The following is a 16,009-nucleotide window of genomic DNA, read 5'->3' on the forward strand; positions in this document are numbered from 1 at the left end:
CAATGATGGGCGAGGGCAATGGCAGCCCCTGCCTCCTCCTCCTCCTCTGGCGCCTCTCACCCGCTGCGCTGGGGGTCTCTCTGCTGAGACTCAGAGAGGAGTGGCCCTCCCACACTGGCCTAGCTGGCACCTCCGTGGCTCTTCTGTCTTGGGTCAAACCCCCTCTCCAGTTCCCTGCACCTGCCCTTTGCCCTGCGGAATCTGGAGCCCTGGTTCCATTTAGAAGAGGGGGCTTCTAAAAAGTATTGCAAGATTAGGGCCATCTCCAGATGTGGTGGAGCACAGATCCCATCATTCCCGTCTGGCCTGGCAGCAGCTGGAAGACTTCTGGTTCTCTTCTGCTCTGGATCGTGCTGGCTGCCATCATTTTCTACCCCAGAACCTGGCCAGATACCTCCAGAAAGAGAACTGCAAGCACCCTTCCTTCTCATTTGCTCCCACAGCCGGGCACTCGGGAGAAGGAGCAGAGGGGTAAACTGCTGGCATCTGGGGGGGGGGGGGGGGGCTGGGGCTGGCGGATCATGCCCTCTCGTCCCCATGTTCTTATCTTTTGCCCCTGTGAAAAGGAGGTCTCTCCTTGAGCACATGAGCATCAGGTGGGTTCTTCCTTCTCCCTTAGTTTGAAGCCAGAGCTTGGGAAACTTACTTTTTTGGAAGCCAACTGCTCCTCCCAGTGTGGTACCCAAAAGTTACTTTTCCAACTCATTGACCTTTCAGCAGCAGACTTGCTGCGGTTTGGCTGGAAGGAACGGGTTGGACACCTCTTTCTGGGGAAACGAGCTCTTTTCCAGCCAGAGTGCCGGAGCGTCTCCTTCTGGCAGCCCTTGAGCTGTCCTTGGAGGAGGGTTTTCCCTTGGAGGCACCAAGTGTTGGCAGCAAAGGTTTGAAGCGGAAGCCAAAGACGAGGCAGCGTCAGGGAGACGGAGGGGCGGCTCAGCCCTCCATCAGCAGAGGAGCTGCAGGATGGATGGATGTTTTGGGGGGGGGGGGCAGAATGCAGTCCCTGGGGCAGTTTTTCAGGCTCAGGATCTCAGCCAACAGGCCCCTCAGGACAAGTATTGCTGCAACTGCCTACCCAGCTGCCTCTGGTGGTGATCTGCCTCTCAAGAAAGGTCCAGGGTCTTGCTTTTCTCAGGATCTATCATCCCTGTTGGCCTCACTCTTCATTTTTTGCCTGTGGGTGGTTCCCATTGGTGGTGTTCAGACTAGATGACCCCCCCAGATCCTTTTCTGCCGTAGAATTCTATTGAGGGGATGGGTGGAAGTGGGCTGAGTTGAGTGGGAGGCTGAAGTTCACCTGGGATGTTTCTCCTTTTCTTCCTCTTCAGCTTGCTGCTGGGAACCCTCTCTATGAGACATATTATAAGCAGGCAAGTGTTCCCTGTTTCCCTACCACTGCCACCTCTTGAAATCTGGCTGCTGCCCTTCCACGATCCTTTGTCTGGGAAGAACGCCCAGGAGGGTTCTGCTCTGGTCCTCAACAAAAGAAGGGCCAGATGGATTGGGTTCACTGGCAAACTTCTTCCAGCGGGCAAGGGAAGAAGGGCCTCCCATGGCAAGAAGACTTCTTGTGCCATCCGCATTTGTGATGGATGCGAGGTTGGGGGTGGTATGCATGCATCATTTTGGATTTTGGGACTTGCCCAGCTCAGCTATTGACATTCACTTGTGCAGGTGGATCCTGCCGGCACGGGGCGAATCGGGGCTAGTGATGCTGCCCTCTTCCTCAAAAAGTCAGGGCTGGCCGATGCTGTTCTTGGAAAGGTAAGCCTTTCATTGCCTCTCATACATGAGAGGTGCATGAAGGCGCACGTGGGTATCTCCTTCAGCAGCTGCCCAAAGTGCTTGTCGATGTCCAGAGGCCAGTGGAGACTTGTGGGGGCTCCTGGCCTGGTGGCTGCTCTGCCTTAGAGGTACCTGTGAAGTAGAGAGCACCAGCCCCAGTGCCCAAGAAACTAGCTCTCCCTGGAGGCATGGCTGTGGTGCCTGCAGAGACTGCTAGCTCTCCAAGCAGAGGGGCAGTTTGCTCTGGCAGAGAGGCACCAAGAAATGGGAGTGTAAAGCTGTGTGTGCGCCAGACCACATCACAACTTGCCAATCCCACACTAGCATAAGCCTGTTATTCAGGGTAAAAGTCTGCTCTGCCTTTGGAGAGACGGTAGGCATTGCATGTCTGTGACAGGTTGCAGACTCTCCAGCCTCAGGGGAAGTTTCCCACGCTTGGAAGAAGCAGGGATGGGAAGAGGACAAATGTTTGGAGGAGATTCAGGCCAAATCTCCTCAACTTCTTGTCTTTGTCTCTCCTTAGATATGGGATTTGGCAGACCCGGAGGGGAAAGGCTTTCTGGACAAGCAGGTACGTGAGTGGCACCTGGCCTTCAATCATCATCATAGAGTGATACATAGAGTCTCGATTAGCCATCCTTCGGTCATCCAACATTCCGGATTATCTGTTGTCGCGGCTGCTTGGGGGCTGTATGCATTTCCATTCCCCCCTAGACATGCCCCCAAACATGGCGGCCATGACAGGCAAGGAGAGAAGGGCAAGTGAAGCCTCGCCCCAAAACACGGCTCCAAGTGCTGTGGCAGTGAGCAGGGCAAGTACCTCCAGGCTTGCAATTCATAGTGATTTCATGGCTTTTCTTGGACCCTCTGGATTATCCGACATTTTCGGCTATCCGACTATCAGCCCACCTGTTTATGTCGGATAATTGAGACTCTACTGTAATACATTTCTGGTTAGAAACTCAAAATAGCCTACAACAAGCGAAGAATGCTTCATTAAGAATTCACATACAAAAGTTGAAATGGTGAAGCAATCAAGAAAAATTAAAATATGTATTGTCATTCATTATATGCTTGTGGAAAACACAAAGTCTGCCTATAGGGAGGGGGCCCATCCAGTTTTTCTGGGAAGGGGGTGGAACAGAGGAGTGGCAGGGTCGAAATGGGCTCCTGTTAGGCCACAGCTTTGCCTATCCCTTCAGCCACTAGCTGAGTGGCTGAAAGAGTAAGGAGTCAGGCCAGTCGTGCAAAAAGGGACAGCTGTTGTGCTAAACAGGAGACCCTCTCTCTCTCTCTCTCTCTCTCTCTCTCTCTCTCTCTCTCTCCCCTTTTGCTCTCTGTCAGGGCTTCTTCCTTGCGCTGCGGCTTGTGGCTTCTGCCCAAAGTGGCCACGACGTGGGACTCAGCAGCCTTGGCCTCAACTTGCCAACTCCGAAATTTGTAAGACTAAACTTCTCCCCACCTGTCATGCTTTTCTTTTTCTACTGAGGGGGTAGGAGCCACTCCTGTCCCCCTTCCCCCCCATTTTCTTATTGAGAGTCAGGCAAACAGATTTTTCTGGGTTCACAGTTCTCACCAGGCTTGATTCATTCTGTGGCTAGGCAGGTGTGGTGGTGGACTGGCACCTGAACACCCTCATACCTTGAGTGAAAGCCACAGGGGCCTCTGATGTGCTTCTCTCTGTCCTTGCAGCATGACAGCACGAGTCCCCTGCTGATCTCCTCCTCGGACGCTCACTGGGCCGTCAGGGTGAGTTCCTTGGGAAGCTGAGTCCTCTTAACTGCTGGTGGAGCTGCTGCCCTCCCTGGGTCAAGGGTTCCCTCACCATGGCTGATCTATGGCAAATAGTGGTCTGCTTGTTTTCTCTCTCAGTCTGCGTGCAAAAACTTTAGGGCAAGCACCATAGACTGGAAACCTCAGTTGCTGCCACATGTTATGAATGTCTTCCTGGTGTTCCATGCCTCTGTAATTCTGGGTCTCTTTCTTCCTGGCTAGGTGGAAGAGAGAGCCAAGTTTGATGGCATTTTTGAAAGCCTTTTGCCCGTCAACGGTTTACTTTCAGGAGACAAAGTGAAACCAGTGTTGATAAACTCCAAGCTGCCTCTGGATGTCCTGGGCAGGGTAAGCCAAACTCCCTCCTCCTCTTCTTCTTCCCTCTCATTCCGTCCAGCCTCTGCCCCTGGTGTATGTGCATGTCACAGTGGCTGGAATGTGTGACCCGGGCCTTCTGGTTGGTTCAGATGAGGACAAAAGGATTCTCGTGGGCAACTGGCTCCAATTGAGGCCCAACTTAATGGGCGCATGGGCAGCTTTGGCTTTTTGGAATTGGGTTTGTATCACCTGTCAGCACTTTAAGGGGACAAGAGATGCCCAACTACAGGGGGGCAGCTTTGGAAATCAGATGACTCCCCTGCCAGCTGTACTTGTATGTGGCTTAGTCCATGGCAGCTGGGAATTTTGAGAACTGCAGGTCTTCAAAGTAACTTTTCCATAGGAAAAGAAGGACCCCACATCTTTTCTTATTCCTGTTGTTTTGTTTTCTGCTGTTAGCGCTTAATGTTGCTATGGCTGTAGTTGTTTCAGTTCTATTGATTGAATTATCCCCTTCCACAGTGGGAGTTGAAGGAGTGATATACAAATGCACATAGGGACACACATACACGGGCAGAGATGCAAAGTGATCGCTGGGGGCAGCCCTTTCTGAAATGCAGGAGTTCCTCACGCAAAACCTCCAGCAACTTTCCGCCACTTAGCTGTTGTTCTGATATCCTTTTTCTCTCTCCCTTCCTCCTTCCACCAATTTCTATCCCACTCCACCCCAATTCCTGCCTTCCCCACTTGTGCCCCCAATTGCAGGTTTGGGATCTGAGTGACATCGATAAGGACGGTCACTTGGACAGAGATGAGTTTGCAGTGGTAGGTTTTCCAAGTCCTCCTCTTTGGCCAATGTGGGGATGACTGGGGCCTCCTGCCTTGAGTGTCAGCACTGGAGGTGGGGATCACTGGGTCAGAGCCTGCCACCCCATTTCTTTTCCCCACTTATGCTCAACCAGATCCTAGTCTCTGGCACCACCACTGCTTCCTCCTCCCCCCCTGCAGACATTTTCCCTCCTGGTCCTTGCAGGCGATGCACCTAGTCTACCGAGCCCTGGAGAAGGAACCTGTCCCCTCCGTGTTACCCCTGTCTCTCGTGCCCCCCACCAAGCGGAAGAAGGCCCCCGTCATCTTCCCTGGGGCAGTGCCAGTGCTTCCAGCTAGCCCTCCGCCCAAGGATAGCCTGCGCTCCACCCCATCCCACGGCAGCGTCAACAGCCTCAATAGCGCTGGCAGCCTCTCTCCCAAGCACAGCCTCAAGCAAGGACAGGTAGGCTGCGGCTGCCCTGGGAGTTGATGGGCAGACTTTTAAGAGATGGTGGCTTGGGATGAATTTCCATTTCTGGTCTCCTGCGGAGGAATGTTGGATCTGGGACATCTTTCCCAAATCAGGTGTTGGGTGTTGTTTCAGCCCCCAGCAAACTGGGTGGTGCCACTGACCGACAAGGTTTGTTACGACGAGATTTTCTTGAAGACGGACCTTGACCTGGATGGCTTTGTCAGCGGCCTGGAAGTGAAGGACATCTTCATGCACTCGGGACTCTCCCAGAACTTATTGGCCCACATCTGGTAGGACCTTTTTTGTTCCTTGTTCTGCCAAATGTCATCAAGAGGTGACACTCTCACCCCCCCCCCCCCCATCCAGAACTGCTGGTGCTGCTCATGGCTCTTGTGCCCATCTGTGGGACAGGTGACGGTGGGGTGGGGTGGGGGAATCTCAGAAGCTGTTGCCATTCCCAAAGCGCTACCATACTGATGGGGTTGGGAACAACCAAGAGTTCTGTGAGATCCTTAAGGTTCAGCTCGGCCTCTTACTGTAGCTGATGGGTACAGGATCAGATCCACTTGGCCAGATGCATGGAAGTTCCCATGTGTGGAACCAGTGGTTGTGCCAGCAAGGGATGTGAGCTCTGGGCACACAAAGCACCAGCAGGGAGGGTTATATTCTGCAGGCCAGATGTTTCCACAAATGGTTGGTTATCCTCCCTCCACTGGTAATACATCAGAAATGCTTTTTGTCTGGCAGCAAGATCTGCTTGAAAGTTTATCATTTTGAATTGCCTTTGAAATTGTAAAGCTGTGAGAAGCCCGACTTCCTGGAACTGGGGGAGTTGTGAGTGTGTGCCTGTATCATTCGATTGTGCTGAAACCACATAAAGAACACATGTCCCACCTTGAAGCACCTGATTAACTAAAGTGGGAAAAGACCTCAGCAATTGCTCCTTTCCTGGTGGAGAAATCCTTCCTTCGGGCTTTTGGTTGGCCCCCTCTTCCCTGGTTCTGCCAGTGGCAAAGACCTTTTTATTGGTCTCTTGATGGGTTGTGGTGCTTTCACTGTGTTTCACCCTGTTTGTTAGTGTTGTAAATTCGTTCTTTTTAAATTGCATTTTTATTGAATTGGTTTTAAATTTTTCTGCCATAGAATCATAGAATCGTAGAGTTGGAAAAGACCACAGGGGCCATCCAGTCCAACCCCCTGCCATGCAGGAAATCCAAATCAAAGCATCCCCGACAGATGGCCATCCAGCCTCTGCTTAAAGACGTCCAAGGAATGAGACTCCACTACACTCCAAGGAAGGAGTGTGTTCCACTGTCGAACAGCCCTTACAGTCAGGAAGTTCCGCCTAATGTTGAGCTGGAATCTCTTTTCCTGCAGCTTGCATCCATTGTTCCAGGTCCTGTTCTCTGGAGCAGCAGAAAACAAGCTTGCTCCCTCCTCAATATGACATCCCTTCAAATATTTAAACAGGGCTATCATATCTCCTCTTAACCTTCTCTTCTCCAGGCTAAACATCCCCAGATCCTTCACCATGTTGGTTGCCCTCCTTTGGACACATAGCTCCAGTTTCTCAACATCCTTTTTAAATTGTGCTTCCCAGAACTGGACACAATATTCCAGGTGGGGCCTGACCAAAGCAGAATACAGTGGCACTATTACTTCTCTTGATCTAGACACTATACTTTTATTGATGCAGCCTAAAATTGCATTGGCCTATTTAGTTGATGCATCACACTGTTGACTCATGTTCAACTTGTGGTCTACTTGGACTCCTAGATCCCTTTCACATGTAGTTTCATTCAGCCAGGTGTCCCCCATAATCCTATATCTGTGCATTTCATTTTTCTGTACCTTACATTTCTCTGTGTTGAAGTTCATTTTGTTAGCTGTGGCCCAGCTTTCTATTCTATTCAGGTCATTTTGAATCTTGATCCTGTCCTCTGGAGTATTAGCTACTCCTCCTAATTTGGTGTCATCTGTTAATTTGATAAGTATGCTCCCAATTCTGTCATCCAGGTCATTGATAAAGATGTTGAATAACACTGGCCCCAGAACAGAGCCCTGTGGGACCCCACTGGTCATTTCTCTCCAGGATGAAAAGGAGCCATTGTTGACCATCCTTTGGGTTTGGCTGGTCAACCAGTTACAAATCCATGTAACAGTTACCTTGTCTAGCCCACATTTTACAAGCTAGTTTGCAAGAATGTCATGGGAAACCTTGTCAAAGGCTTTACTGAAATCAAGATATACTATATCTGTACATTGCTTTGGTCAGTTTTGGGTCCAATATTGTGAGAAAAGCAGGATATAGGTAAAGAAATAAATTGCTAATCTGCACAGCTGGTGGCCCCTCTTGTTGGCTGGCCTGACTGTCTGATGGCTGCTTCCTTCCCGGCAGGGCCTTGGCTGATACTCGGCAGATGGGAAAGCTGAACAAAGACCAATTTGCTCTTGCCATGCACCTCATTCAACAGAAGGTCAGCAAAGGCATTGACCCACCGCAGGTGCTGCTTCCAGACATGATTCCCCCAGCAGAAAGGACCAGGCCTGTCCAGGTGAGTCCCCAGTCACCCACTGGGCCCCCTGTCTCTCATGCACATGCAGGTATATGAAACATGGCATCCCCTTGGCACTACGGACTCAGCGCTCTCTTTGATGCTGCCAGCTGGGGATTTGGTAAGAGATCCCTTCATTCTGGTGGCTGTGAGCCAGGGAGAGGTGTGTCTTGGGTCCTGGAGCTGAATCCAGACCTCCTGCCTGGCCCTCCCTGGAAACCCCTTGCTGTTGTCCAAGGTTTTGACCCCACTCTCTAGTATTAACCAGCTGAGGCTTGGTTAACAGCAAGAAAAGCCTTTAAGCTTAAAAATGTGGTGGTGGGCCATCTCCCCACTACGCTTTGGTGCCTCTTCCCACTCCCAAGAGTTGGGTCAGGCCCTGGGTGTGTGCTGAGGGGAGTTCCATTTCTTACTCTCAGTGGCTTCTTGTTCCATTGACTAACCCACAATCCCCTCTTGAAGGTGGGAAAGCTGCTACCAAGACCCCCTACTGAGGTGTGAGGGTGGCTGGTTTGAATGAATTCACAGAGACTCTTAACCCTTCTCCTGGTGGGACTCTTCCCAGTCCCTTTTCGGGGGGGGGGGGGGCTGTCTTTCTTCCTGGAGCCTTCAGCCCCTCCTGTTCCTCTGTCCTTTTTCCTCCAGACGCTCTCAGGCTACTTGGCCTCTGTAGGAACTGAGGTCTCAGCACTTGCAGAAATGCGCCGTGTGAGTAAACGGAGCATAAACACAGGAATGCACCCTTCTCACACACACATCCAGTCCCATCTTCAAATGGCTGTTTACTTTTGTTTAGCTCAAAACATCTTATTCCATCTGAACATCTCCACCGTGGTGCCTTCTGGGCAGGGGCACTGCTCTGCTTCTCCAGAGACCTTTCAGCTTTTTCCAGGCAGCACCTCAGAGGGGATCAGGATAATTTTGGGTTGCAACCCCCAATGACAGCATAATGCTCTTATCTTGCTGGCTCCCTTCTGTGCAAGGACCCCCCTACACACACACACACTTTCTGTCCCTGCTGCATTTCGCCTGCTGTGTCTGCTGCTGTTCCTTTTCCCTGCCTTGCTCTTTTTGCTGGCTGAAATGTTTGCTTCTTAACAAATGTCACTTGTTTCATGTTTCTGCAGGCCTGGCTCTGGCTATTCATTTGCCCCATTCTCTCATGCCAGTACTGTGTATCAGTAGGGAGCTGCAATGCTGATGTCTTCCCTCTCTTTTAGATGGAGAGGCTGTCCTCTTGGGGGGCTGGGTGAAATGGGGGCTGGAGGGGGTTGCTGCTTGGCACTGCCCAGGTGCTTCAGCTGCCCTTCCTGGCTCCTTCACAGGACAGCTCAAGTTCTGTTGGATCAGGGGAATTCACAGGCGTGAAGGAACTGGACAACATCGGCCAGGAGATCGTCCAGCTGCAGAGGTAAAGCAAAGTTTCCTGCCCAGGACATCCAGTATTACTGGGTGGGGAGACAGTGACTTTGGAGGCTTTGCCAGGAAGAGCTTTGCCATTTGCAAAACATCTCTCTCTCTCTCTCTCTCTCTCAATCTCACACACACACTGTATTGGAGCAGTTTTAGCTTGGAAGTCAGTGACTTCCCCCACAGTAACCAGGTCCAGGGTCATTCAGAGGGGGAGCGGTGGGGCTGCAGTGCGCTTTTGATGCCAGGGATTATGGTCAGCACGATGGGTACCTTTTTAAAGGCCAAATGAGGGATGTGCAGGGTCAGCATCGGATTATTTACTTTTCCAACATCCAGAGTAAGACATCATTTTTTCTGGCATTGTACAAGCAAATTTCATATCTCACTATCAAATGAAACCCATCTATTAAACTCATCAGCTGTCTGTCAAAATTATTGCTTGCTTGCTTGTTTTTATTAAAATGTTTTCATTTTGCCCTGTATTATAGAATCTCATGGTGGCATATGATAAAATTTCTTCAACTAATTTAAATATATAATAATGTAAAATAGTAAAAAATGATTTTTACCAGCCTAAAACAAAAAGCAATGTGACAAATTAAAGGTAAACAAAAAAAAAGTAAAGGTATTTACAAGGCTGTCAAGTCATATCCAACCATAGGGGGCAGTGCTCATCTCCATTGCTAAGCAGAGACTACTCTGATCATGTGGCCAGCATGGTTGCACAGAGCACTGTTTACCTTCCCACCAAAGTTGTACTTATTTATCTATTTGCGTTTGTATGCTTTCGAACTGCTAGGTTGGCAGAAGCTGGGACTAGTGAGGGGAGCTCACCCCATTATGCGGCACCTGGGCCTCGAACTGCCAAACTGCCGATCTTGTAATTAACAGCATCAGCATCTTAACCACTTGAGCACAATTAAAACCAGTTTAAAAATTTTAAAGCAATGTAACATTTAGATTTGCACCCAGAGCCATGGAGTCCCCCTGGGCCTTTTGGAGGACCTCAAGCAACCCACCTCTTCCGCTGGAGGAAGCAGAGTTGTCCTGGATCATTGTAGAAGATGCCCAGATAGGTCATAACACAGCATTTTGTTTCTTGGCTTTGGCCAGATTTCTTACCTCATAGTATGTGGATTCAGATGTGCCATGAAATATCTTTTCGCAGAGAGAAGTATTCTTTAGAGCAAGAAATCCAAGAGAGGGAAGGAGCAATCCACCAGAAAACCAGCGAAGTCCAGGTAATGGGTAGACTAGGGCAGCAGCCAGAAACCTGGGTCATAAACCAGGGTCAAGTGGTCACAAGTGTTGGTGACCAGGCCAGGATGGAGACCTGGCTCTCAGGGTTCAGTCTTTAGCTACTGGGAGAATGGCAATTTTTTTTTATCATGGCTTGATCATGGATTATTGTTACTACTTTGGCCTGGAAACCTCACAAAAAAGAGAGGAAAAAAGAGAGATTCCCCCTCCTCCCCTGGTTGCCTCCTCTCTTGTCCCACAAAAGGCAGTGAGGTGACCCCCCCCCCCCAATGTCCTGGGCTTCCACTTCCCTCTCCTGAGCAGAGGGATTAAAACTTCCCCTTGGCTCCTTCCTGGGAGGCAATCACTCTACTCAGGCTCACCAGCTCTTTGCACCCATGGCATGGGATCTGACCCTCGACCCTTTGAGGTGGTGGGTGGCCCCTTGATAACTGGTGACTCCATGTTCAGGAACTGCAGAATGACTTGGACCGGGAGACCAGCAGCCTGCAGGAGTTGGAAGCCCAGAAGCAGGAGGCTCAGGGCCGTCTCGATGAAATGGACCAGCAGAAGGCCAAGCTACGGGACATGCTGAGTGATGTCCGACAGAAGTGCCAGGAGGAAACCCAGGTGGTGAGTTGGGGAGGAGCAGAATGGTGTGGGATGGGGGTGAGGCAAGCACTACTGGCCTCCCTTGTCTGCCCCCTGTGTTCCAACCAACATGACTCAACACTACAGGGTGTGTGCGTGTGTGCGCACGCGCGCATAAAAAGCCCAACCATGTTGCACAGCCTGTAAGGGCAGGAGAAATACCACCCTGGCTCTGGTCAAAAGTCTATGGTGACTGCTCTTCTCAGGCCCCAGCTTCTCCCCTTTTGCTCATGCTCTCCCTTTAACCAAGGCAAAGTCAGCACCACGTTGATTTGTTTGTTTCAGATTTCATCGCTGAAAATGCAGATCCAGTCCCAAGAGTCGGATCTGAAGTCCCAGGAGGATGACATCAGTTGGGCCAAAGCAGAACTGAACCGTTTGCAGCAGGAGGAGACTCAGTTGGGGCAGAGCATCCAGGCTGGGAAGGTCCAGCTAGAGACCATCATCAAATCGCTGAAATCCACTCAGGAGGAAATCAACCAGGTGATTGTCCGGCCGGGGAAGAGGGAGTCTCTGGGGCCAGTTTCTCCTCCCTCTCCTGCACTTTCTCACTGCCTTTGGCCCAGATGAGGAAGGTTCCTCTGAGGTTTGACTTGTATCTCACCTTCCTTCCAAAACGGGAGCTCATGGCAACTCACAACAAGATTAAAAACACATCAAAAATGCAGACAAATACCAATGCATTAGAGTATTTAGACATGCAGAAATAAATTTTAATACTAGAACTTGCTCTTACAGTATGTGATTTTTTTCTATTTTAAGGTGAAGGGCAAAAATCACTGTAAGAAATATACATTATTAACTATGAATTCTGGGACCCCAAACAAATTTGTCAGATTTGTCTGTCTGTGGTTTGTTTTCCCTTCCTGGAGCCATGTGCACATGACATGGTTCCAGTTTACTTCTTTCTCATCTACCTTGGTGCTTAGCCACCTTGGGCTGCAGTTTGCATGGCCAACCTCAGTCTTGCACATTCCTGTTTTCAACAGCCAAAGAAGAGAGAAGCCAAAACTTTATGTTAATGATAAAATACTGTTTATTAATCACTCTTAAGGGATGTGAAGGTATATCTGTATACATGTATATGTGAAGACAGCGTATTGATAACAATATGCTGTCTTCAGTTCCATCCTCCCTTGCAGGCAGGAAGACACACACACATCTGGCCATTAGCAAGGGAGTGAAGCCAGTTCCCGGTGTCAGTGCCGGTACCCTCACACTCTCTTCTTTGCCCAGGCCAGGAGCAGACTCTCCCGGCTTCAGGAGAGCCACCTGGAAGCCAGCCGGCGTGTTGACCAGTACAACGAGGCACCCAATGGAGTTCACCAGGGTGGCAGCATGACGAATCTGGCTGATCTCAGTGAAGGGAACCTCCAAAAAGACCGAGGTGGCTTCGTAGTTTTGGTGAGGGGCAGCCTGGGACCCATGGCTGGGGTGGGAGACCAAAAAGGGTCCCCATCCATGTTCCAGGAGAACATTGGAGCTTCTTTGCATTATGCCTCTTAGCACTGGCCCTGTTGGTTGGGGGATCTGGGGAGGTATTGAAACAAGACTTCCACCCTCTCACAGCATTGTCTTTCCCTGGTATCTTTGGGGCTACATCTCCCCGTCTGCGATTCCCCTATACATACATACTACACATATATATACATGCGTGTGCGCACACACAGAGACACATACGCACTGTATTTATTGTAAAACTTTGATGCCTCCATGTTTTGTGGCCTCCCTGGTCTGTTTTATGTACAGGTGAGGCAGAACGTAAAGGAGAAGTCAGCTTTCTGTTTACTTCCTAGCTGAAAAACAGCCTCGCCTGAGTTTAAAACAGACTTGAAAGGGGGAGGTCAAAACACAAGACACATTAGGGGGGAAGTGGGGGTGTGAAGGAAGAGCAGTGAGGCAGTGTGGCATAGTGCTTTGAGCACTGACTGGACTATGACTCTGGAGATTAGGGTTCAAATCCCCACTAGGCCATGGAAACCCACTGAGTGACCTTGGGTAAGTCACACTCTCAGGCAAACTCCTTCTGAACAAATCTGGCCAAGAAACTCACCATACGTCGGAAACAGCTTGAAGGCACACAAGAACAATAAAAGAAGGGCCACAGTGTCTCCATCCAAACAACACCAAAGATGTCTGGCCTCTTTCTTTCCTGGCTTGGAGATGAAAGTGACCCAGGGAGGCTGCCCGTGTGTCATCCGCTGACCCCTTGGCTTGGATTTGAGGGTCACACTTGGGTGTTGGGGGGCCTTTGGCTTGCTAATTCTCTTTGTGATTGATTGCAGGATGACCCATTCAAGAACAAGGCCCTCCTGTTCAGCAGCCCAAGTACTCAGGAGCTTCCTCCAGACCCTTTCCATGCTGAAGACCCCTTCAAAGGCAGTAAGTGGTGCCTAGCCGAGGGCCCTTAGGGTGGGACAGCAGTAGGGCAGCTCCGGGAAATTCAGCCCCTTCCTTTTTCGGCTTCACCAGGTGACCCGTTCCAGAATGACCCTTTCGCAGAACATCCCCCAGCAGCATCAGGTGAGAGGAAGAGCCCCCACCTCCGCACTTTCTCTGCCAAGGTCCAAAGAAACTTTGGTGCCCTGGGTGGGTGGGTGGGTGGGTGGGTGGGTGGGTGGATTGTTTGCCCAACTCATTGGCTGTTTTTTGGAGTGTTCATATTGTTTGTCTCTGTTTTTTTTTTTTTTTTATGAATGAACAGTTTATAATTATTTTGTTGGTTTTTTTTTTTTTTTGTTTTTTTTTGGTTTGGTCATTGTTTTATTTATTGTTTTTAGGAATAGATTCTGTTGTATCACTTATTATATTTTCCTCTGAGATTTTTTTTCCAAAGTTCATTCTTAATTTTATTAAAATGCCTTCCCAAAGCAGATGCGTGGGGGGGGGGGGGGTTATAATGAAATCTGTAGTGGTTCCTTATCAGTAGGCCTGTGCAAGGCGTGGATTTTAACAAACTAACCAAGAGTAATTACCATAAGGAACATGACAATGGCCCATGGAACAATAGGTCGGTGTTTCATTTGCCTCCCTTTTTTGTTCTGAGCTCCACATTGTCATTTGATGTTTGCTATCACAGGAACCAGGAGGGCTGGGTGGCTACGTTATTTCTGCTCCACTAGAAATGGCGTATTTTCCTTGCATCACTCTGGCTGCACACTCTCTACACTGTTGCCATCCATTGCCATTAACTTCCTGCCTTGAACATTCTTTGGACAGATCCATTTGGGGGAGATCCCTTTGAAGAAAGTGACCCATTCCGGGCTACTGCGACTGAAGATTTCTTTAAGAAGGTCGAGAAGACCGATCCGTTTACTTCAGATCCGTTCTTGCAAAACCCCGCACTGCCTTCCAAAGTAAGTGATGTTTTGGTGGCATGTTTTATCATTTTATTTCTGAATTTGTTTAAGAATCCTGTTATTCAGACTAGCAGACTTCCTGAGTGTGTGGCAGGACAATCAATACACCTTCCCCCCCATGAAATCAAACATATCATCATCATTGTCATCAAGTGGATTTAGGTTCCTGTCTTCTTCCTAAGGGCTGTATCTGAAGCAACTCACAAAAGGATTAATTGAAAAGGATATGAGTAATAATAATAATAATAATAATAATAATAATAATTTATTTGTGTTTCCCCGCCTCTCCCAAAGGATCGAAGTGGGGTTACAGACTACTAACAGGAATACAAACAGGAGAGGTAGAAGGGGAGGATTCAAGTGGCTCTTGATTCCAGCCCATAAGCAGAAGTATGAACAGGGGTAATAGTTGCTTGTTACATGACTCATATTTACATGCAGGTTTTAACCACAGCTGCACATGTAACAAAAAAATCATCCTTAGAAAAGTCTTACACCCAAAGAAGTAACTTTTAGATAAGTATCTTGCTCCCACCACACTCTGATCCCAGTCCTCCCCAAAAGACCATCACCATGGCTGGAGTAACTGATGCCACTCAAAGATGTGGGTTGAAGTCTGTGAAATCTGGTCTTAATAGTGGCACTAGATGCTTCCCCTCCATGGGTAGGGGGATATCTTATTTTTTCTACTGAAATAGAGAGACATAGTATTCTTTTTCAACATAAATAAATACATGTGTGCATAGATCCCAAGGCAATGGCCGGAATTCAACCATTGCTCAAAAAAGAGCCCACAAGCAGTGCCCTAGTTGCCAGATAAGTGACATGGGCTCTCTTGTGACTGGTCCCTGTCAGTAACTGAGTAGGCAGAGCCTGGGATAGTTATTTCCCCCAACCAGCATGATTGCAGCCATACTAGTCAGAGGGTTTTGGGAGCTGTAGCCTGCTAGCTGAAGTGCCCTCAGGAGGTTTTGGGTGGGTTTCCAAGGCAACCCCACCCAGGCTCCTCGTGAAGTGTTGCTGGTCTCCAGGAAGAAGCATGAAGTGTCTCTTTCAGGGCATATGCTCACATGTACCCTTCTCCTCCCCTGCCCTTCTGGGGTCTTTTATGACCTTTTCTCTATTCTGCTTCTTTAGCCAAACTTCTTTGAGAATGACGATCCTTTCTCATCCTTGAGCGCCTCCTCGTCCAAAATGCCAGGTGAGAGCCAGGACTGCCCTGGCACAGGATTGGACCCCAGTCCCGATCCAACATTGGCCTTTTCTGTTTCTTTCTATTAAAGATGTTCTAGTGTTTAGGTTTATTGGTGGGCATTCTCTGCTTGGGGTGGATGAAGCATCTTGGGACACTCTTGGCTCGGAGGGAAGTGGCAGCCCTGGCAGTCTCTGGGGCAGGTGAGATCCAGGGACAGCCTGGTGTTGCAGGCGGACTTGCCTGGCACATACCCTGAGAGGTCTCTTCCCTGTGGCCTTTTGGCTTTTAGATCTTTTTGGTACCCTGGACGCCTTTGGCAGCAGCACCTTCAGCAGCAGAGGGGGCAGTGGTGGCAGTGAAGGCTTTGCGGATTTCAGTCACATGTCCAAGGTGGGTTTTTCCCCTGTGCTGCAGTGAGCACAACAGTCATGCCTGCCTG

At 49.5% G+C, this 16,009-nt stretch overlaps 1 protein-coding gene across 1 annotated transcript in view; it reads left to right on the plus strand.

The window, feature by feature from the left end:
• The first annotated feature begins 1,496 nt into the window (after nt 1–1,496).
• EPS15L1 (epidermal growth factor receptor pathway substrate 15 like 1) overlaps nt 1,497–16,009 on the plus strand; it is a 51,187-nt gene continuing 36,674 nt past the window's right edge. The window contains exons 1-21 of the mRNA XM_089496636.1: nt 1,497–1,505; nt 1,675–1,764; nt 2,309–2,356; nt 3,130–3,225; nt 3,478–3,534; nt 3,781–3,906; nt 4,642–4,701; nt 4,910–5,149; nt 5,291–5,448; nt 7,557–7,713; nt 8,359–8,421; nt 9,039–9,124; nt 10,295–10,367; nt 10,837–10,998; nt 11,302–11,499; nt 12,253–12,420; nt 13,302–13,398; nt 13,489–13,539; nt 14,236–14,372; nt 15,513–15,576; nt 15,860–15,960. Of these exons, the coding sequence (XP_089352762.1) occupies nt 1,497–1,505; nt 1,675–1,764; nt 2,309–2,356; nt 3,130–3,225; nt 3,478–3,534; nt 3,781–3,906; nt 4,642–4,701; nt 4,910–5,149; nt 5,291–5,448; nt 7,557–7,713; nt 8,359–8,421; nt 9,039–9,124; nt 10,295–10,367; nt 10,837–10,998; nt 11,302–11,499; nt 12,253–12,420; nt 13,302–13,398; nt 13,489–13,539; nt 14,236–14,372; nt 15,513–15,576; nt 15,860–15,960 (2,241 nt within the window). The remainder of the gene's footprint in view (nt 1,506–1,674; nt 1,765–2,308; nt 2,357–3,129; nt 3,226–3,477; nt 3,535–3,780; nt 3,907–4,641; nt 4,702–4,909; nt 5,150–5,290; nt 5,449–7,556; nt 7,714–8,358; nt 8,422–9,038; nt 9,125–10,294; nt 10,368–10,836; nt 10,999–11,301; nt 11,500–12,252; nt 12,421–13,301; nt 13,399–13,488; nt 13,540–14,235; nt 14,373–15,512; nt 15,577–15,859; nt 15,961–16,009) is intronic.

This window comes from Sceloporus occidentalis, unplaced genomic scaffold, assembly GCF_023333645.1.
Source record: "Sceloporus occidentalis isolate IW3139 unplaced genomic scaffold, rSceOcc1.0.p SCAF_91, whole genome shotgun sequence".
Classification (NCBI taxonomy): domain Eukaryota; kingdom Metazoa; phylum Chordata; class Lepidosauria; order Squamata; family Phrynosomatidae; genus Sceloporus; species Sceloporus occidentalis.